The sequence below is a fragment of the Cannabis sativa genome, chromosome 4, assembly GCF_029168945.1.
Source record: "Cannabis sativa cultivar Pink pepper isolate KNU-18-1 chromosome 4, ASM2916894v1, whole genome shotgun sequence".
NCBI classification, from domain to species: domain Eukaryota; kingdom Viridiplantae; phylum Streptophyta; class Magnoliopsida; order Rosales; family Cannabaceae; genus Cannabis; species Cannabis sativa.
This window is the reverse complement of record NC_083604.1, coordinates 60,113,198-60,136,220: the sequence shown is the minus strand read 5'-3', so window position 1 is coordinate 60,136,220 and position 23,023 is coordinate 60,113,198. Positions and strand designations below refer to the sequence as shown.

Below are 23,023 nucleotides of genomic sequence, written 5' to 3'. Positions count from 1 at the left end.
AAAAATTCTTAATAATTGTATTAGAATTAACAATTATTAATAAACATAGAAATAATTTTTAGTGTTTATTTAATATAACTCTATGAAGAGTTGTAAATATTATAGAATTTGCATCAATAATAAAAACACTACACATACAAACATATAAATATAATGTGGTAATTGTTGTTTAAGATAAAGTAAATGAAGCTCAATCTCATAAATTGCAATTGGTTTGAATTCGAAAATAATATAAACTTTATTAATAATAATAAAAAAATGTATTGCAACAATATGAGAAAAAACAGGGATAAAAATCCCTAACTAAAATTCGAAATCCAAATTGTCTTTAAACTAAAACAATTAATTCAAAAAATAGATAGAAGAGCTTCATCTTCATCTGGACGATTTCACTCTTGGTCCAGCTTTCCGATCCAACTCATCTGAGTTCAAGTAGCTTGGCCTATTAGAAGAAGAAACAAATATACAAAGTTAGTCCAGAATCATAAATCCAAATGGATAATAATTCACTAAAACTCTTAAAGTTTATAAAAAGAAGAAATACCTTGTTTCTTTGCAAGAAGTTTAGGACACTGGGGTTTCCAATGACCTTTCTCATTGCAATAGAAACACTTTCCTTTGAGTGTAGCATCACCAGAAGCAGCAACCTTTTTATTTTTCATGGCTTTTGCACGCTTCTTGGTGTTCTTCCACTTCTTCTTCGATTTGGGATTTGAAGCAGAGGCAACATTTGCTTCAGGTTTGATCGTCTCATTACCATTCCCAGAATTTTGAGGCTTACTTTCTTTCTTCTTGGGTCCTCCAATAAAATTTTCATAAGTTTGAAGATCATTGACTAACTCATGAAAGTCTATGTCCTTCTTATTCATGACATAATTTGATGTGTATGGTAGAAATGCTAGAGTCAAACTATTCAAGATAAGACTTACTTGAGTAGTGTGATCCATTTCAGCACCATGATCCTGGGCTTCTTGGAAATAACTGTTGGAATTATTTACCAGGATCTTAGATCTACTCACAAGTATGTTGATTAACACCCTAAATATGAACTTTCTAAAACGATGAAATAAACACATATAAAGTTTAGTAAACCTTACATTGGGTGCAGCGGAATAATATGACTCCTTCCGTTCAGATATCTAGCCCTTGATTCCTTTCTGTAGCAGAGCATTATCAATATCTGAACCTGGATCTCTTTCTCTGAATCTTTGATGCTGAAACTCCTTCTTGCTGAAAGTCTTTCTTCACGATCTTCCTCACTATGATTGAGGTATCACTTGCTGTGTGTGGGCACTATTCTCACACTAAGATTTTCGAAATTGAAGAGGGAAGGAGAAAGAGAAGGGTCGGCCAAAGATAGGGAGAGAGAAGGCTCAGTTTTTTTTTTCTGAATCAGAAGTGTAATTTTCCTGAAGCCTTCACTATCTATTTATAGCATTCCACTAGGGTTAGGTTTGAATTATTTGGCATTAAAATAATAAAAATATCAGTTTAAATTTTCTACAAAAGTGGCCGGCCATGCTTAGTGAATTTGGGCCTCACTTTTTGCAATTTTGTAGTTTTATCTTTTCTGCATCTGATTTTCTCAAAAATGCCAATTTTCAAATTCAACCATTTAAATGCCAATTCTAACTATTTAATAACTATAAATAATTATTAAATTGAACCATACAAAGTATCATAATTAACAAATATGCCCCTATAAACTCTTTCTTTACAATTTCGCCCTTACTTAGTGAAAATTTCACAAATAGACATAGTCTAATTTGAGAATTACAATTGATTAATCAAAACCAATTATATGAGTCTTACAAGCAATATTATCTCAATTAGTGGGGGGACCATGGGTCTATATAACCGAGCTTCCAATAAGTAGATCAAGAATTTAGCACTAAAATTCACTAACTTATTAATTCTTCGTTGAATCCACGCATAGAACTTAGAATTGCACTCTCAGTATATAGAATGCTCTATATGTTCCACCATATAGACGCATCATTAGTTATCCATTGTTATAATCCTAATGTGATCAATGATCCTCTATATGAATGATCTACACTGTAAAGGGATTAGATTACCGTAACACCTTACTATGTATTTTATCCTTAAAACACTTGACCGCGTATAAATGATATTTCAGCTTATATGAAATGAGTACTCCACCATTTATGTTCGTTTGGTCAAGCTCGAAGGAGATCATCCTTTGCTTACTATTCGCCAGATAGAAGCTATAGATTCCATGTTTATGCTAGCGCTCCCACTCAATTGCACTACCGTGTTCCCAAAATGTACGTATCACCTTGACCTAAAAGTAGGCTTAACTAACAAATCAAAGATGTGAAAAGGGTTTAAGATGAATTTATACATTATGTACATATAATCATGAAATAAATCATGTGAACCATGCAACATTAAATGTTATTTCTGATCTATATTAATAAGTAAATCTGATTATATTGAAATGAGTTTTATTTAGGGCATAAAACCCAACAAACTCCCACTTGCACTAATATAAAACAAAAAGTGTGTTTCAAATAATCTCAACACCTTGATATACAAATCAAGTGTAGTAGTAGTAAACTCCTCGTAATAGGATCTGAAAGGTTGAATTAACCACAACCTTTTCTCCACCATTACTCTTCCTTAATCACAAAATCATTGATAATGTGAAATTCCTCTCTATATGTCTACTCTCTTGGGATACTGGACTCTATATCTTTGGCAACTACTTTTGGTTAATCAGGAAATTAACACTAGTAGTTAAGGCAATTTGGAATGATGCCAAAAATGTATAGAACTTTCCTTAGACTGAATAAGTACCTTTCCTGCAACTTTAACATTCAGTCCCTCTCTGGTAGACCTAGAGACTTCAGATAGGTTTTTACACTTCTCCAAAATCACTATTCCACCCCTAGAGTAACCACCATCTTATCAGAAAGATTTACTAGCACAAAGGCAAATTTCGAAATCTGATATGGTGTAGTCTAAGAGTTTTAAACACACCCTTATAGACTAACATATAGTTCCTCTTCTTTATCTTAGGATTTACTTGATTGTGTTCCAATGTTCTTCTCCTGGATTAATCTGATACCTACTCATTACTCCCACTCAACAGCAGGTGTCTGGTCTAAGGCATACAAAGGCATATCTAAGACCTCTCACTGTTGATATAAGAAATTCTTTCATGGCTTTATCTTTTCTGGAATAGTTAAGACTTTTCCTTAGATAAATAAAATCTATACCTAAGAAGTTATGAAGCTTCTATAGATAGCCATTAGAAAGAAAATGCTTCAGCATCTTACTAAAGTTAGTTGCTTGCATTAGAGTAAGTAATTACCAGGTATACCACAAGCCATAGGTTTAGATAAACTCAAACCTATAATACTAGGCACAGGAAGTTTTGTTAAGTCCATTGAATGGACTTATAAACGAAAATTTCCTTTTATGTCCTTGTAATAGAAAACTTTAGGTTATTCCATGTGAATGGATTAAACCATAGTTCTTTTGGCTTTCTTCTTAGTTTCTTATCTTGACAATCCATTACTTGTTTAAGCTCACAATGGATTTTAATCACTAGTGTCTCCCAAGTCATAAGAAGGTGAGTTCCTAGAAACTCTCCCACTACGACAAGGTACCGTGAATTATGTCGAAGAAAACTAAATGGTATTAACCTCTTTGGTTGTGACAAGACAATAGAGGCAGTGGGATCATCATATGTAAGATGATAGAACACTTTTAGAATCAAGAATTAAATATCTCCTTTATTTGCTACTTGATTTTCAGACTTAGTCATTTTCTTAGAAAAGTAGTATTTGTTTGAACAAACACTTTCTTATCTATTGACAATGGGATGGTCCACCCCTAATCACTTACAACAGCTAACAAACCATGGTTAACAGTTCTAGCTTTTCTTAAGATTTTGATTAGGTCATCCATGAATCTAGTAATGATTTACATTAAGTATACAACCATTACATCATTCTGAAATTGTATTACCATAGAAGGAATTAGGCAACAACTAGTAACTAATCATCAACATGCAACTCGAAATTTCTGGAGAGGTAAGTTTGGATATAATTCAAAAATCAAATTAATGATCTTTGAACTGCATATCTACTAACTATTTCTCCACCTCTATCAGTTCGCAAGATCTTTAACCACTTACCTTAATGGTTTTAACCATTGCTAGAAATTAATGAAATTTTTCAAACATTTCAAATTTCTTGCTAAAAGGTATATCTAGAGTTATCGTTTTAAGAATACAACGAAAAACGCATATCCACCCCTGAATGTGTTGGAAATTTATTTTACCAGGATCTTAGATCTACTCACAAGTATGTTTATTAACATCCTAAATAAGAACTTTCTAAAACGATAAATTAAACACATATAAAGTTTAGGAAACCTTACATTGGGTGCAGCGGAATAATATGACTCCTTCCGTTCAGATATCTAGCCCTTGATTCCTTTCTGTAGCAGAGCATTATCAATATCTGAACCTGGATCTCTTTCTCTGAATCCTTGATGCTGAATCTCCTTTGCTGATGATCTTTCTTCACGATCTTCCTCACTATGATTGAGGTATTGCTTGATGTGTGTGGGCACTACTCTAATCACTAAGGTAAGTCGAAATTATCAAGGAAGAAGAGAGAGAGAGGGTGGCGGCCAAGGTAGAGAGAGAGGCTCAGGTTTTCTAATTCAGAAGTGTAATTTTCCTGAAGCCTTCACTATCTATTTATATCATTCCACTAGGGTTAGATTTGAATTATATGGCATTAAAATAATGAAAAAATCAACTTAAAATACCTACAAAGGTGGCCGGCCATGCACTTAGTGGATTGGGCCTTGCTTTTTGCAATTTTGCAATTTTAACACCTTTTGTATCTGATTTTCTCAAAAATGCCAATTTTCTAATTCAACCATTTAAATGCCAATTCTAACTATTTAATAACTATAAATAATTATTAAATAATATTGTCATTTATCATATTTATTAATTGAACCATACAAAGTATTATAATTAACAAATATGCCCCTATAAACTCTTTCTTTACAATTTCGCCCTTACTTAGTGAAAAATTCACAAATAGACATAGTCTAATTTGAGAATTATAATTGATTAATCAAAACCAATTACTTGAGTCTTACAAGTAATATTATCTCAACTAGTGGGGGGACCATGGGTCTATATAACCGAGCTTCCAATAAGTAGATCAAGAATTTAGCACTAAAATTCACTAACTTATTAATTCTTCGTTGAATCCACGCATAGAACTTAGAATTGCACTCTCAGTACATAGAATGCTCTATATGTTCCACCATATAGACACATCATTAGTTATCCATTGTTATAATCCTAATGTGATCAATGATCCTCTATATGAATGATCTACACTGTAAAGGGATTAAATTACCGTTACACCCTACAATGTATTTATTCCTTAAAACACTTGACCCCGTATAAATGATATTTCAGCTTATGTGAAATGAGATCTCCACCATTTATTTTCGTTTGGTCAAGCTCGAAGGAGATCATCCTTTGCTTACTATTTGCCAGATAGAAGCTATAGATTCCATGTTTATGCTAGCGCTCCCACTCAATTGCACTACCGTGTTCCCAAAATGTACGTATCACCCTGACCTAAAAGTAGGCTTAACTAACAAATCAAAGAACACGAATAGCCTTTCAAGATTGAGCCTAATCATAACAGGATTAAGATCATTTGATCTAGGATCAACTTGGCGATATTGACTTGAATAGATTCTACGGTAAGTTTAATTAAATCTAAGTCAAAGTTCAATATCGGTCCCTTCCGATGCATACTCCATGCATCCAACCTGAGCTTTACTTTAACCAATGTTCTGGAAAGAACATAGTATTTCTCCAAATACAAGTAAACTCTTGTTGTAGATTATCATATCAGTAAAACCCTGTGTCTGATAAATCTAGGAAACTTTATTCACATAGACATGTTTACTTTCCAATGTGTTGACGGCACAATAAACAGGATCAAGTATGTGAAAAGGGTTTCAGATGAATCTATACATTATGTACATATAATCATGAAATAAATCATGTGAACCATGCAACATTAAATGTTATTTCTGACCTATATTAATAAGTAAATCTGATTATATTGAAATGAGTTTTATTTAGGGCATAAAACCCAACAGAATGTACATCCATCTGCGAATGAGATGAACTACTTTCAGTGGATATAGGCATATTAACTCTTTGCAGGGATTGATCTTGTCAAATCCACTATGAACAAGATACAAATGCCATAGACTAATAAAAATGTGGTTGTGTCGTTTTGATGACTTAGGTTTAGTTACATCAAAAAGTTCTTAGAATAGTGCAAGTGGATCCTGGTCTCTGAATACCTAACTCCTATATCATACAGTTTGAATCCATTAATAGAAGATGGATATTAAACACTTGAAAGTGTAACTGTATTGTATTCTAAAATTAAAGTCAAAGACTTAAATTTATACCAAATATAATGAGTAATTCTTTCTTGGACCACCACTACTAATTTAAACTGTAAGTCAGATTTGCCCATACAAGTAGGAGATTTCTAAGATTGAGGATTTATATCAATTGGGAATAGAATTTTGGGATTATAATCATATGCGTCATTTAATTTCTTAAGAGAAAATATAGAATGATATGAAATGATTTATAGACCATTCATCCAATGATATGTTATTGAGCTAATTCGAAATGAATAAGCTAAGAGGAATTAGGATAATTTCGTTTATAAATAAGAATCCAATGATGCTTCTCTTAGCGAAAGTCAAAGTAATCTTATTTATATAATCTTCTTGTTTCATATCGTAAAAATATTAGTCTAAGGTGTCATCTATTGATGAACAGCTAGATGTCGCATATACAATATTTATCTCTCGAGATCTAACACTATTATGTATGTCTAATGGTGAAAATCCATTAGGGATTTATCTCATTAGATAAACAAACCAAGTTAGACCAACAATGAAGATTCGAAATTAAACTACAACTTAATAACAGAAAATAACATGGTTCAATATAAATTCATACACAATTCAGAAATTATTAAACATATAGCAAGTAGGAATGACAAGTGAAAATACTAAAACATACAATCCTAAATAATTTCCAAGGTTTTCAACAAACTGATATCAGTGTCCCGTTTAGGCGAGAGTCAAAGCTACCATCCATTGAATAGAGTTGTCAGCTCATCTAAAATGTTAAACATTCTAGCAACCTTTTATTCGATCAAGATTGGAATTCAGCGTTGTCCTGTTTAGGCGAGAGTCAAGGCAATTCTATCTTATGAGCTTCCACCATTGTTTCGCAATTTGCAAGTCAAATATGGTCGCCACCATAGGGTGATCCATACTATATAAAACACTTACAAACTACTTATCTTTCGAGATTAAATGGTGCAAAATTGTTAATGAACGTTCCTCCATTAGGGAGGATTACTCACTAAAACAAACGCGGTGTAAAACCAACAATGGAGATCGAATATCTTAATAATAAAGCTCATTATTTTAAAGAGAGTTGTATTTTCTTTGAATCTCATTATTTTAATCTATTTATTTTAAATATATATTTATTTAATTAAAATTTCCAATTTAGAATGAAAAATTCTAAATATAAATTTTAATTTAATATTTATAAATTTTACTTAGATGGATATGAAAATAACATGAATTATTTCCATCTTAGTAATAATTTCCAATAAATATTTAGAAAAATATTCAATTTAAGTTGTTACAAAATTAATTTAAATTAATTTACAACTCAAATTTAATTTTCTATAAATATATATTGCATTTCGAAAAATTAAAGTATTCAAGGACAAAATTTTCGAAAATGCATGTTAAAATAAAAAAATTAATCCTGGAAAAATTATTCTAATTTAATGTTGGCCCAAAATTAATTAATAAAATTAATTTACAACAAAAAATATAATTTTCCTATTTAATTAAATATATAAGAAAAATTTCAAATATTTAAGTATGATGGTGAAAATCAACTTAAATATTAATTTTCTATTTAATTAAATACACTAGAAAAATACTTAAAGCAAAAATATCATCTATCTAGATTTTCCTTTGACTAATTAATTCAATTTCTAATAATATACTTTAATTCAATTTATTTTAAATTAATCAATAAATGAAAAAATCATTGATTTAAGTTGATCCAAGAATTAATTAAAATAAATAATTAATTTACAACTTAATCTATTTTTCAAGATAAATTCAAAATCATCTTGCATTATGAAATGCAATTTCGAAAATTGATTAATAAAATAAAGAAAAATATATTTTACTTCATTTATTTTAATTAATCATTAAATGAAAAAATTATTGATTTAAGTTGGTTCAAAATTAAAATAAATAATTTACAACTTTAATCTATTTTTCAAATAAAATTCGAAATTCCAGCATTTAAGAAATGCAATTTCGAAATTTGATTAATAAAATAAATAAAAAAATATATTTTGAAAATTATTTAAATTTAGTTGAATAAATAAATTTCAACTAAAAAATAATTTTCTATTTAATTAAGTGTCATGAAAAAGAAATATTTAAGTATCATAATGAAAATCAACTTAGATATTTAATTTTCAATTTAATTAAATGTATTAAATTCAAGAAATAAATAATTAAATGTAGAGAAGGCTTAATTATTAATCTCTAGTTTAATACTAAGAAAAAATATACTTATTAAACTTCTTTTTTTTCGCTGGAGTGGTATATTAAACTTTTGTAAGCAGCAAACACTTATTTTTGCAAGAAAGAGAGATTCCTCTGATTTTATTCTAATCTCAAGAAAAGCTACCAAGACTAGAGGCTAACTCAGTAATGAGAGAAAGGTGCAAAAAAGGAGAGCGCATGAGTTCGAACTCAATACCCCTAACTTATTAGTAAATAAGTGATACTACTATGCTACACTCAAAAAAAATCTCACTGACTGCAGCATGCAGCTAATGTATAAAAAGCACCAAGTAATATGCTAGTTCTAACTAGCTTTCTTTAAGCTCTCAAGTCTCTCGTCAACATGACTATTTTATGTTCTAGGTAGATGGTGGAATTTCCCAATGCTTCGGCAGGGGACCTAAATCATAGATGATTTCTCTGTGGCATGACCATACAAGCTTTATTGCTTCTGGGGTCCCGATCCCTGCACCCCTAGGATCTCCGGCTGGTCCAAACCTGTCATAGATCATTGTTTTGAAATAGTTAAACACCTAGCTCAATTCCCTATGTAGAGATGAGGAAGGAAAGTAAAATATACTGACCAGTGATTCTGAGGAGCTCCAGTTGTTCTACCTCTTAGTCCAGCATAAGTTGTCCCATTTACTGTTTTACCGATAACCTCCTGCAATTTGACATTTTACAAAGTAAATAAATCGATCCTGAGATAAAAGTGGATTATTCTGATATCATACTAGATTTCTGTTGAACAACCCAACACTCTAGGTGGCACCATTTCAACTATGAATCTTGTGTAAAATGGCTAATTCAACTTTGTTTTGTTATTCATTTGTTCGTTTCGTTCTTGGGAACAAGGATATTGGGTTGTTGTAGCACAAGTGGAAGATTTGGTTAATGGGATTAATGGGAGCAGTCTTTGAGGTCTGATGTTTCGGCCTACCGTGATAATGTGAAATTGCAAAAATTGCATGCTTGGATATTGCAGAATGAATGAACATAAATAGAAAATAAATTTATGCATAGCTTTATGAGAGAAAGAAATCCTTGCCTGCAGAAAGTGAGCATCATTTGAAACAACAGCGGCCGTCAAGTGTGCATGCATCTTTTCAAGAATGTCCAATACCAGAGGGAGTTGTTCTTTCTTATAGTCGGTAATTATCTAAAGGCAAATGTATCAATGTCTATCAGTAACAAATCTCTCTCATATTATAAGCTACTGAATCATATGACAGCCTATGAGTCTATGACTATTTCCAGTCATCATTTTCTATAAGAAAGATCTTTTAAACCTTAAACATGTTGTGTTCTTTACCTGGAATGGTCCAAATATTTCTTTTGTCACAAGGTCATAATTGTTGTCCTTCACAATTTCTTCAACGGGAACATAGACAGCTGTTGGTTTAATAGCACCATAAATTTGGGGAATGGAATGATTCTCTAAAGGTTCACCCCCAAAGAGTAGCTTTGAACCTGGTATCTGAAGCAATTGATTAATGTGTTCCAGAATTGCTCCAGTTGTTACCTGCAACACACATAAGAGAGACAAGGTCGATGTCAATGGGAAGTGTTTGGTTGACACACAAAACAGCATTACTGGTCACATCAAAGAGCTCATTAAGGCAATCTGAAAAATGGTCATTGGCTAAAATAGGAAACATAAAGTTTAGATGGGTAGCAAAATAACAACATAAGTAAAGCATACATACCGTAAGGACAGGACCAACAGTTAAATCTTCTAACTTCCTTCTATCAGCAAGATCTTGTATTTTGGTTATAAGTGAAGTTTTGGCCCAGTTCTGCATATAAGAAAACAGAGAGATTAAGAATAGTGACTGGTTGGATAACGTCAAAAGTCTTGGTGCCAAATTTTATTGAAAACTATAGATGCATAGGACATGATTAGAAGCATTATCTTTAGAGTTGTTAAAGCATATCTTCGAACCCTTATTTTAGAACAGAAACAATCACAAAAATATACCAAGTGTCAAATTGAAGTAACAAACCTCGTGCATAAATAAAATTGATTGTGCAGAGCACTTCTGACCACTGCATGCGTATGCATCCTGGTCACATACCCAGGCGACATAATCCTCCTATACTCAGGTACCAACAATAAAGAGGAGTGAATATTAACCTTATTACTATAGCAGCATGTTTTAAGGTAGTAAAGTGATAGTAGAATACCTCTTGCACATCAGGACCCAAGATTTTCCAGTCAAATCCTGCATCTTCTAACTTGACACGACCCTTCAAATCAGCAGCTAATTTATCCGCCACTCTTGAGCTACCGGTAAAGAGGGTCATTCGTGGATTAGCCTGTTAAGCAATACAAGTAAAAGACAATCTTTTATGGGCAACATCATTTCTAAACATACAGTATTAAGTGATAAATTGTGGTCAACATCTTTGAGCAATTCTAGTTTATCAAAAAATGTGAACAAAGCTTAATAACACATTTGGAGCCATTTCAACGCAAGTACACATTAAAGATAAAATGGAAAGAATACAGCTTCATATCAACTATTACAAACAAGAAGAAAGAACCAAACAACTACCCGAGGCATCACTATCTTTCAACCTACATGATTATCCTAGACACTATTGCAGCTACTTATAAAAGTCACATGCATTTGAAGGAAGAGGTCAGGATAATGTAACAGAAAAATATGAAGCTAAAGTTTGATGAGAGGAAAGGAATATGACAAAGTCCAACTTCCATACGAGATCAGTCCTTCACTGGACTTGTCGCGGGCAAATCCCAGGAAGAGAACAAGCAAGGACAATAAAGTAAAAAAGGGATTCAAGACATCAGTGGATGTACAAATATTTTTGACCAGGAACCGGACCTATCACAAGAATATTTTTTTTAGTGGGACGATAGCTCTGAAAAGACAGATTTCCTTAAATAAAATTACTACACATGTAAATTTTTCTTAGAATTTTATGCAAAAGCAAAGCAAGAAACAATAATGATTCATCATATTTCCTATTTAACCAACCTCCAACAACAGCTTGTTCATTGTCTTTCCATCAGAATTTATGAAGTCCACATCGCCCTCTGGCAATCCACAGTAATGCAGAAGCCTCAACATTTGGTCCATGACAATGCTCACCTACATAATATGGAATATGGTTACAGAACTTACACTTAAACAGGAGAATAACATAAGAAACACAGAACAGAATTGATCAAATGTTTAATGAAGGTTTACCAAAAAACGATAACTCCAAAGCCAAGAAACATTATTACATTAAAAAAAAATAATATATATCAAAATTTACTCTAAGAACATGTTTAAATGCATGAATCATCTACCCCAACCCATCCCTTTTCTCCAAAAAATGTAGTAAATCCCAAGCCTTAGATGTGTTCACTCACACTAATTTAATATTTATGATCAACCCAAAACAGGATGCCAATAGACTATAGTATAAACCTTCAGCATACTTAGGTTCATACAATGATATACCTTGCTATCAACTTTGAGAAGGGGCTTGTTGCCCATATAAAGTGCACCCATCAACTGAAGTACAGGTATTTCTAGTGGAAAATTGAATGGAGTAATAAGGGCAACCTGCAAATAAATTCTTTATATTAAACAAATTGCCTAAAGACATAAAATTATATAATAAAAGAATTACAAGACAAACACTCAAAACATGCAAAATATAGATACATAATAGATACATCGTAGTCTTGTGATTAATTATTATTAAAGACCATCCATTAAGATATGCATATTATTCCAAATGTAATAGATAAAGTTTGTCCTAATGGAATGGCTTACAGGACCGTAAGGCCAACGAAATCCATGACTCTGCTGTCCAAGATGATTTCCGGGCACTGCAAAAGATCTTGCTAGAAAACGAACCTGCAGGATCAATAGGAGGTGAATAAAATTAAAGATTGAAAACCAACTGGACAGACCGTCGAAAAAAGTAATAAAATCTACTTGATTCAATATAATGACATATTTATTCTCCGACCACACATCACCCTGAGACTCCATTATAGCAGAAACTAAGAAACCCGAGCTCATTTAAATGAGATAAAGACCCATTAAAAAATTGTGAAATTCAGTTTATCTAATTTCAATAAATGCAAAGTAACAAGATTGTTTTCCTTTCTTTACTTCTCCTAATATATAGAAAGTAAAGGATCAATTTGTTTATAATTTATACCTGATCACCAGAAAAATTTTCTAGAAATTTTTGGGTCACATAAACTTCCCCAAAAGCTTGCTGGTAACTCTTTGGAGAAACCCTTTGTATTAACCTTGTGAAGAAATCAGAAACCTGAATGTAAGAAACAAAGGAGTTAATGCAAATTTTGAATACTGTTAATCTCCATTACAATTAGCTGCACTGGTTAAGAAGGGTAGGGAAAGAAAGTTTCTCATATGTTTTTAGACATATTACCTTCGGCAGGGAAAGCATGTGAGCTGCCTTTGCCGATATATCTCCATACATAAGATACCTGTGAAAATATTGTTGTTATATTAGCTTAAATAACACACTTTAACTTCCTAACTAAAAGTTTATTCTTTGGTAATCTGAAAACAACAGTATGTAAAATACATATATAAGATGTAGAAGAAAATAAAACACAAACCTTTCCGGATCTTTGAACGGATTGTGTAGCCCATGTTTTGGACACTTAGACAAGCTCTCAACAAATGGCTAGCAAAGTAATCCAATAATCAGAAATAATTTCTAAGATGCAAATACAATTTCACATAAATGTTGATCTTTAATCTAAGCATTTTCACAAAAAACAAAGGATCGAAAGAAGATATAATATAAAAGGCAAACAAAAGAAACGCCAGATGCCATGTGCCATGTGCCTTACTGAGCGAAAAAGTGTAATCCAAATAATCAGCTTCAGCTAAAATATTACAGAACTAAACACTATCATACACTACATGGTATACCTGAATTCCTTTTTCATCAATCTCAGCAACTTTAATAAAAGGTTCCCCATTTAAAGGATCCACAATTGTATTCCAACTTGGAGAACCTGTCCATTTACCCTGCACTAAAAACAAAAATAAAATATCTTCTACATGATTTCTTTTGTTGTTTGTACTACTTTAAGATTCATGCATCAAACAGAATTCAGCAGCACAAATATTAGAATCTAAACAGAAAAGATTAGAAAGTAATTCCAATGTATGCACTTAACAAGTCCTGTAAAAAAAAAGTTCCAAACTTTAGTATACAATTTAGTCCTGTCTAACATCAATTTCAAAGCCAAGTTACAAGGTGACCATTTACTAGGAGACGCGACATTATGAAAGTGAATCAAGTTCAACGATGAATGTTCATACATTGCTGAAACCTTACCCAAGTTGTGTACTTCGGCGGGTTGTGAACCTGAAATCTCTTCAACTTCTAAGGTTGCAAAGGGCATAGAATGAACTGATCTGCCATTAGACATGGGGCAAAAAATCACATCTCGTAAGGAATTTAAATTAGCGGCACATTTATCAGCATAGCATCAGGTTAGACGTCCCTCATATTAGAACAGAGAAATCACTTAAACTAATTAAGCAACAAAACTTTCAATTACATTGAACTCATAACATTGTTATCTGATCTGAATCATCTGGTCAGTATGAGAAAATGCTAAAGGACCAGAATCAAAAATCATGATTAACATAACTCCGTCTGAAATAGCATTAGTATCCAAAACTTGTTATGCTCCATAACTTGATTCAGAATGGGGAGGAAGAGTGACGAAATTAAACAAAAAAAAAACACAATTCGAAGAATTCCCGAAACCTTTGTTTCTGTGTTCATAGAATAACAATTCAAAACAAAACCATTTTCAATCACGGGAATTGAAAAGCAAAACAAAAAGACAGCCACTTTGCATCTGTTCGAAAAGGGAAACCAGTATCATACCTTGAGATACTAAAAGAACCAAACAAGCTTGAAACCCTATGAGGAGCTCTTGACGCTATTTTCCCACAAGCTAGAAGCTTATTCATGGTGATTACCAACCAAGCAAAACCCAGAAATTAATTAGTCAGAATCGAAAGGGTGATGATTCTTTCTAGCCCTTCTGATAATATATATCTATATATCTCTCTCACTCCTCACTTTATATAATATTATATTTGTGTGTAAGCTTAAGCATTTATAAACGAAATCACTCACTTTCCCAATATCTCATTACTCCCAAATCAAGAAACTATCATCGTACCTTTTCAAGGAAGACCTTTTTGTTCAAAATATATTAAAATATTCTAATTTTTTTTTTTCCTAAAGTATAATGTTCTAATTGATACTTATCGGGTCACCATTAAATTGCTTGGTAACACGTGTTGGAAGAAGAGAATAGCAAATGAATAAAACAAGTCTCTTCTCTTCCTATTCTCTGTTTATGTAGTTGTACGATGTATATAATTATTATAAGTAATATAGTTTTAATAATGGATGACTCTGCATTTTGTCACATTGCTTTCTTTGGAGAAACAAAACACGCAAACATGACTCATTTCATAGTGGGCAAGGATGATAATGATAAGTTAAAAAATACATTTTATAGGTTGGTGCTAGTGCTGAGCGTTTTTTCATTTTTTTTATATTAAATTAATCTAATTATAAATATAGAATTTATTTTTTTTAATTACCCCATATACTATTTTTTTTAATTTTTTCTTTTAAATTACAATTTAAGTTTCTAAAGTGGTTGCAGCGCTAGTTGTAATAGGAATTTATGTACTATTTTTTGTTATAATTTAAGTTACAGCGCTAGTTATGTAGAATTCCGTAAAAATGCAAAAAAAAAATATTTTAAAGTGTAAAAATGAAAGGAAAATTTGACATTATATGCTTAAAAATAGCATATGGTGTTTTTATATGCTACCTTAAACAAATTAAAAGTAATACCCTCCAAACATCCTTAATCCCAACAATACCCTCCCCATTTCAAACTCCACTCTCTCTCTCTCTCTCTCTCTCTCTCTCTCTCTCTCTCTCTCTCTCTCTCTCTCTCTCTCTCTCTCTCTCTCTCTCTCTCTCTCTCTCTCTCTCTCTCTCTCTCTCTCTCTCTCTCTCTCTCTCTCTACCCAAAAACACTGAAACCCCACCGGAGCACCAAAGAAACTCACCGGACCACCAACGACACCCCACCAGGCCATCTACGAAACCCCAACAAAACCACCACCTCTGACCCATCGCGAAAACCCAAAACCCATCACACCAGACGACCACCAGACCCATCGCGAAACCTTCGAAGACGAAATCGTGAAAGTATTTCACATATCGTGAAACCCAATAGACTAAGACCAGACCAAGACGAAATCGTGAAACCCAAAATCGCGACACCACCCCAAACAAAACCCAGATCCGAAATCATAAAAAAAGGTATTTGTCTAAACTTTTTTATTGTTTCGATTAGTTTTTAATTGTTTGTGCTTCATTGTAAAGTAATGTATTTAGTTTATGTTCAATTTTTATTGATTTCGTTTAAATTTCATTGACGCCAGTCTGTGTTCTGGTTTTTTTTTATCAATTTGCGACGTATCGCGACTATGTTCACGACATATCGCGACATCGTCTTAAAAAAGTTGGGGATTTTGTTAGAACCGTGTTTTTCTCGACGTGTTGGCGATACATTTGCGACATAATTCGGGATACATTGCATTTAGGACGTAGGTTTCATGATTTTTGTCGACGTGTTTGTGTTTGGCGACATGTTTGCGATGATATGCGATAAGATTAGCGATATACAACAGTCGTACCTAGGATTCTTTTTTTTATCGTCCTGTTTGTGTTTAGCGATATATTAGCGATACATTAGCGACATATTTAGCGATATGATCAGCAGTAACTAGGATTATGTTTCGCGATAATTTGCCACATACTGCGATATCTTTCACGATGTTAATTTTTTTGATTTCTAACAATATTGTTGACAATTTTGCAGATGGCTTTCGAACTTAAACTTCCAGTTTCCCAACATTTCAAAGGACGTCTTACCTATCGGGGTACAGATAGGTTTAGATATATCAAGGCCAAGTTTTTTGAGCTTGATTTGGTTGACACAGTAAAGGCTAGTCCTTTCGGACACTTTTGGAAAGCTGGAGAGTTGACTTTCTCTAGCGCTTTGGTCCACAGCCTCCTCTTACGAAAAATGAAAGTGGATACAGAAAAGGAGGATGAGGTTTGGTTTCATGTAGGGAGAAATGACATGAGATTCGGACGGATAGAGTTTGGACTCATTACCGACTTATCTATGGGTAGTGCCCCTACAGAGGAGGAAATACAAGCCAAGTCCAACGACCATCTAGTTTGGACTTATTTTGAAGGGAAGAGTTCTGTTCAGTTGGATTCACTTATGCTCCAACTTGAGAGGTGCGAAGTTAAAGATAATGCCTACAAGCTTGGACTAATCGCTTTCATTGAAGGTGTATTAGTATCAAAGGAGGGCAATGTCCAAGTTTGGCCTGACATGTTGAAGTTTGTTAACGATCTCGAATTCTTCTTCAAGTATCCGTGGGGCGAGCGCGCTTTTCGTAAGTTGATGGAGACATTGGGTAAGAATATGCAACATTACAAGGATAACGTTGACAAGAAGAAGGGGAAGAAGATTGCTCAGGAGGCAAAGTACACTGTTAGTGGCTATGTACCTGCCTTTCAGTACTGGGCATACGAAGCAATTGAGAAATTGGGGAAGAAGTATGCTCACTGCAACGGGACCAAGTTCGCCAGAATGTTAAGTTGGAAAACTCCGGAGGGCCAGCGGAAACAAGATGTCAAGGCAATCGACATCGCACTATTGTTCAGCAGTCGGGTATGTCTCTTTACTATTCTACAATTTTTTTTCCCTAAAGAATGCTTATTTTAAAGTTGAATTTGTTTGAAAATGTTCATTCGCGACATATTTCGTGACATGCTTGCGACACTATGCGATATGCAGATACGCTTGTACCTATACTTGTCACGACATTGTGCTGACTTTTTTGCGATAATCATAATTTTTGACTTTTTTTCACAGTTTTTAATTATTGTGTGTTTTTTTTGTTTTGCAGTTGGTGGTAAAGAAGTGCTTGTTTCCCCAGCCCAGTGAAGAGGCATACTTCAAGAGTATTAATGAGGGTAAAGCCCCTCTTTGTTTCGAGATGGATGTCGAACAAACGGTGGACAATGATGGTACACAGGAGTCTGTGTTTGAAACTCAAGCCAAGACCATAAACGAGGCCGTCACAAAGGCAAATTTAGTTCCACCACCACCGGCACCTGAAGTACACGAGCCATCTACTTCAGCCGCTCCGTCTGCTCCAACCAGTACAACCGTCAATAATGACCTCGCAAATAGGTTGGATAGCATTCAGGGCCGGCTGGATAAGCTTGAGGCCCAGCAGGAAGCCGTCATGTTGGCACAGACGGGGTTAGTAAATAGCCATATCAGTATGAGGCAGTCCTTCACGGAGAGTCAGAAAGATCTGAAGGACACTCTACTGGCTAAGATGGACCAGTTGATGGCAATGCTAAAACCACAGCCCACCCCGACAACACAAAATGAGGAACGAATGGAGAGCGATAACGAAGATGTGTTCCCAGAAGATTGGGAACTAGATGATAACGAGGCACCGTCAACTCCATTAGAAGAAATTATCACGGCCATTGGTGATACAAAATCACAGGACGAAGTCCTACTTCTACCTAGACCCCCAGAGAATGTGTCATTTGTGAGGAAGAGGAAGCCGCCTACGTACTTGAAGGACTACACTGCGGAAAAGAAAAAGAGGCGAGTTCTTCCAAATAACGTAGATCCGGAAAGACCAGCAGACCGTAGATTGCTACGTACGTTCAAGATGTGGTTGATTAGAGACATTCCCAATACCTGACCTAGGAATGTGCACACCGGTGATGCTGATGTGAAGTTTTTCACAAAATTGTTTCTAATGGGGCTGGACGATGATGTAAGTATTTAATTATTAATTACTATTTTGATGTTTTTTTGTCTCTGTGATTATTTTCGATGTGTTAGCGACAATGTCACGACATTATCGCGACATTGTCGCTAACACAGAACTAATCCTATGTTTATAAGCGTCTTTATTTTTTTTGTCGACATGTCGCGACATTGTCACAACAATGTCGCGACACTAGTCGACTTTTCTCGCGATATTATGCGACATTGTTCGCGACGTTTAGCGACTTAATTTACGACTTTGATTAATTTTTTCTGATTTTCATGCAGCACATAGATGCCATATCACACTTGATGAGGAGGAGATGCTTTCATTTTCCAGAATCGTACCCTCAGCTAGGTGTGATTTTGGACACAACACTTCCACAATTCCTCAGTGGCATTTGGGGTTGTCACAATGGTGACAGAAGTACGTTTGAATGGCTAGATGGAATGATCTAGTACTATTTGGGTATGGAGGGTCGTTACATGCCATGTTTAGGGATGGCAATTATACCCGCGGGTACCCGCCCCTAATGGGGCGGGTGCGGGGGTCAATTTTGGGGGGCGGGGGCAGGGGCAAGTTTAAGTATTTATACTTGAATCGGGGTCGGGTCGGGGCGGGGGTATTGATACCCACCCCGAAACCGCCCCGATATGACTAATATATATATTAACATAAATTTACATAATAACTGTGGTTATTAATTTACTTCATGCTGGACAATTTTTATTAATTACGTAGGAGATGACTTTTCATTTTTTAAGAAAATACATGTGTTTACTACTTATTTAAATTAAATTTTTTTACTATTACCGATTAATGTACACATTATTTAATTAAATATCTTTACTCATCATCATTACCACCTCTCTCACATGTCTTTTCATATTCACTATTCATCCATCCATATCATAAATAAAATTTACTCACAATTTACTAATATACCTACATGACTCTTCATATTCACTCTCCATCATAAATTACATTCACATATTACACTAACATTAGTAATATATATAAGAGAGAGTTATTCCCTGCTAAGAAAATAAAAGCAAATTGCAAAAGTGAAAAAAGAAAAAACTCTTCACTTCTATAGTTTTTTTTTCTCTGTTAAAGTTGGAAGGAAGCCACCCTATTACGTATCACTATAGTTGAGGTATTTATATTAAATCGTATGTATATTATATATATATTTGTTGGATATGTGTATAATATATTGGTATATATTAGTGATCTAGTTAGGATTAGTTGTTTAACTAGTTTGATTGGATCATGACTTTTTTATTCTATAGACTAACAATATGTTATATATATAAATGTATACTGTGTATATTTTGTTTTTTTCGAAACAGTCTCAAAGGAGCTCATATTATGTTTGTATTAGAACCCTATTTTTTTACTTTAAATTTATTTGATTGCTTTTATTTTTAAATAGTAACAGTATTCTTATTTATAGGAAGTTAATTTTAAATTTTTGAAAAAAATATATATAAATTAAATTGTATAATATTATTTCACTATATATATGTATATTACTCTGCAGGTATAATATAAATGATTATTTGTATTTAGTTAAATATTTGTATTTGAGATTTTAGGTATGTTATTTCTTGCTCTTTTTTTTTTCTTCTTATTTTAGTCATTTCTAATAGTTTTATGTTTGTTTCTTAGATTCATCTAAAAAATACCAAAATATTCAACAGTAAATGAAGATATAAAAGATGATGATGAAGAGGTAATTATTTTTTTAATTATTCAAATATTATTTACTTTAACTATTTCTATTAATAGTTATAAGTTTTAATATATTTTTCTTATATGTTATTATAGGGACCAAGTTATGTGGACTTTGAAACTTGATAAAGATTATGATGACGGATGATGAAGGTTGCCATAGAAGATATATTTATCTTTTATTTATGGACTTTTAGGATATTTAGATTGATGTTGAAGAACTTTTTAGACTATCGTTCTTTTTTTTTTTAACAATAGACTAGGTTAGTTTTTTTAAGGCTATTGGTGGATTTTTATATTTCATGTAATAGAGTTATTATGGTTATTATTTGAATGACTTTTTATGATGGTTTTTTTTCTTTTATTCTTTTTGAGATTTTTTTTTCCAAAATTATATTCATGGGTACCCAATGAATAGTCTCCTCCCACTGGGTAATTCTTGTTCTGTCTCCCACTTTTATTTAAATGGGTAGAGGGCGAATTTAGGATACGGGCATGGGGGTGGGTGAGCAATCCCCGGCCCCGCCATGCCCCATTTACGTCCCTATGGGTACCCGATGGGAATCTTTCTCCCGCCGGGTAATTCCCGCCCCCGTCCTCGTTTTAATTTAAACGGGTATTGGGGCGGGTATGGGGGTAAATTTAGAAAGCGGGTATGGGGGTGGGGGAGCGATCCCCGCCCCCGCCCCGCCTCGTTTACATCCCTAGCCATGTTGGAAGGATCAAGGCTACTTATACTTCGTCGTGCACTTCGAAAGACAAAAATATTGGGTTGTTGTTGAGGTAGACATTGATAATTGGCAGATTCGGGTGTACGATAATGATATGTCGTGCACCAACAATGAAGATTTTGAAGCCATTATGCTACCTTGGACTCAGCTGTTTCCACATCTGCTGAGGTCAACTGGCTATTACGATGTCAACAGTTACATTCTCAATGTGGAGTTAGGGGAGAGTAGCCAACTCAGATCAATGCATGCTAAACGCATGCCAAGTGAGGTGATTCCCCAAAGTAAATCAAGGTAATTTTATTAATATAGTATATTAATATTTCCGTTGCCATTAGTCTCTAAATGTATATTAGTCTCTAAATGTATTTGTTTTATATTTTTCAGTGGTGATTGCGGGGTATATGCCATTGAGTACATCGAACACCTCATGATGAATCGATCATTGGAGAAGATTAATGATGATAACATGAGCATGTTCAAAGATCGGTGGTGTGTAGACTTGTTTTACCAAAACTTGACGTGGTAAAAATTATAGAGGGTTGTCTTTTTTTTTTGTATTTTTAGAACTCCTTAATTACAATCGTACAGATATAGTTACATAGTTGTTTTTAAATCTGTACAATTTTATGTCGATAATTGTCGCTAAAATGCCGTTTAATATCGAAACAGATCAAGTTTCTAATTGTTTAGTGTCATGTCGATATAATATCGCTAATATGTCGTTAAATATCGAAAACAAATCAAGTTTCAAATTGTTAGTACCATGTCGATATAACATTGCTAATATGTCGTTAAATATCGAAAACAAATCATGTTTTTAAGTGTTGGGTTTTGTGCCCTAAATAAAATACTTTACAATCTGATTAGTTATCAATGTAAGAAATTTGAAGTGATTTATGTTTGCATGAATTTTACATTCTTATGGTTTAATATGTTTATTGTGTTAATACACAAAATCTGTTAAGTCCAGATCATATGTTTATTCACAACTACAGTATTGTCAACACAGTGGAATGTGATTGTGATCATATGATTCAAAAGACTAAGTCCCTGTTTCATCAGTGTTTTGGATTTACACTGATGTGATAATCAGCGATGATGTGTACTTACACTTGGAGTAAGTGTTATGTTCTTTCTAGGACATTCGTAAAGTATACTAGTTTCGAATGTATGGAGTATACATTGGACTGGACCGATGTTGAACTTAGTTAAGATATTATAAACTTACCGTTGTATCTTTCCAAGTCAATATCAGTAGTTGATCTTAAGATTAAAAAAATCTAAATCCTGATATGCTTAGGCTCAACTCAGGAGTGTTATTCATCTTCTTTGATTTATTAGTTAAGCCTACTTTTGGGTCAGGGTGATACGTATATTTTGGGAACATGATAGTATGATTGAGTGGGAGTGTTGAACATAAATATGGAATCTATAGCTTCTACTGGTGTATAGAAGTCAAGTGATGATTCCCTTCGAGCTTAGCTAAATAGAAGTAAATGGATGAGCTCTTGTTTAAGTGACTAATTCTTAGATCACTAAACATTATTTACAGGTAGCTAAGTATTTTAAGGGGCAAAATACGTTGAGGGGTGTAAACAATAAAATTATCCCATCTCGATGTAAATCATCTATATAGAGGATCTTTGATCACAATAAGATTATAACAATGGTTAAATGAGATAGCATATCTATATCGTGGAACATATAATATGCTCTATATAAGTCTGAGAGTGCAATTCTAAGTTCTAAGAGTGGATTCAACGAGGAGTTAATAAGTAGGGATTTACTTAGTAAATTCGGTTCACTTATTGGAAGCTCAGCATATAGATCCATGGTCCCCATTCTAGTTGAGACTATACTGCTTGTAAGACTCAATAATTGATTTGTGATTAATCAATTATAATTCTAAAGTTAGACTAT

General features: G+C 33.4%; 2 protein-coding genes across 2 annotated transcripts; both read right to left on the bottom strand.

Moving 5' to 3' along the window:
• Positions 1–37: 37 nt before the first annotated feature.
• LOC133036537 (uncharacterized) lies at positions 38–1,793 on the bottom strand. The gene is made up of 2 exons (XM_061113067.1): positions 545–1,793; positions 38–442 (listed from the first exon to the last, which is right to left on the bottom strand). Exons 1-2 carry the CDS (start codon positions 1,074–1,076, stop codon positions 429–431), a joined length of 546 nt encoding a protein of 181 aa, XP_060969050.1. The 5' UTR covers positions 1,077–1,793; the 3' UTR covers positions 38–428.
• A 6,988-nt stretch (positions 1,794–8,781) lies between these two features.
• Positions 8,782–15,230, bottom strand: LOC115713486 (probable aldehyde dehydrogenase). The gene is made up of 16 exons (XM_030641969.2): positions 14,617–15,230; positions 14,056–14,135; positions 13,644–13,747; positions 13,325–13,392; positions 13,132–13,189; positions 12,895–13,008; positions 12,501–12,584; positions 12,183–12,287; positions 11,712–11,825; positions 10,897–11,028; positions 10,716–10,805; positions 10,419–10,508; positions 10,025–10,234; positions 9,761–9,871; positions 9,297–9,376; positions 8,782–9,210 (listed from the first exon to the last, which is right to left on the bottom strand). Exons 1-16 carry the CDS (start codon positions 14,700–14,702, stop codon positions 9,072–9,074), a joined length of 1,665 nt encoding a protein of 554 aa, XP_030497829.2. The 5' UTR covers positions 14,703–15,230; the 3' UTR covers positions 8,782–9,071.
• Between the last annotated feature and the right edge of the window lie 7,793 nt (positions 15,231–23,023).

Bases quoted from the DNA above. Each gene is read 5' to 3' on its own strand.
- LOC115713486 (XM_030641969.2), bottom strand. From the start codon at position 14,702: ATGAATAAGCTTCTAGCTTGTGGGAAAATAGCGTCAAGAGCTCCTCAT. The intron at 13,009-13,131 runs GTAATATGTCTA...TCTTACATTCAG, and splicing joins ACATGCTTTCCCTGCCGAAG to GTTTCTGATTTCTTCACAAG. The intron at 12,585-12,894 runs GTATAAATTATA...TTGATCCTGCAG, and splicing joins AAAATTTTTCTGGTGATCAG to GTTCGTTTTCTAGCAAGATC.
- LOC133036537 (XM_061113067.1), bottom strand. From the start codon at position 1,076: ATGTGTTTATTTCATCGTTTTAGAAAGTTCATATTTAGGGTGTTAATC.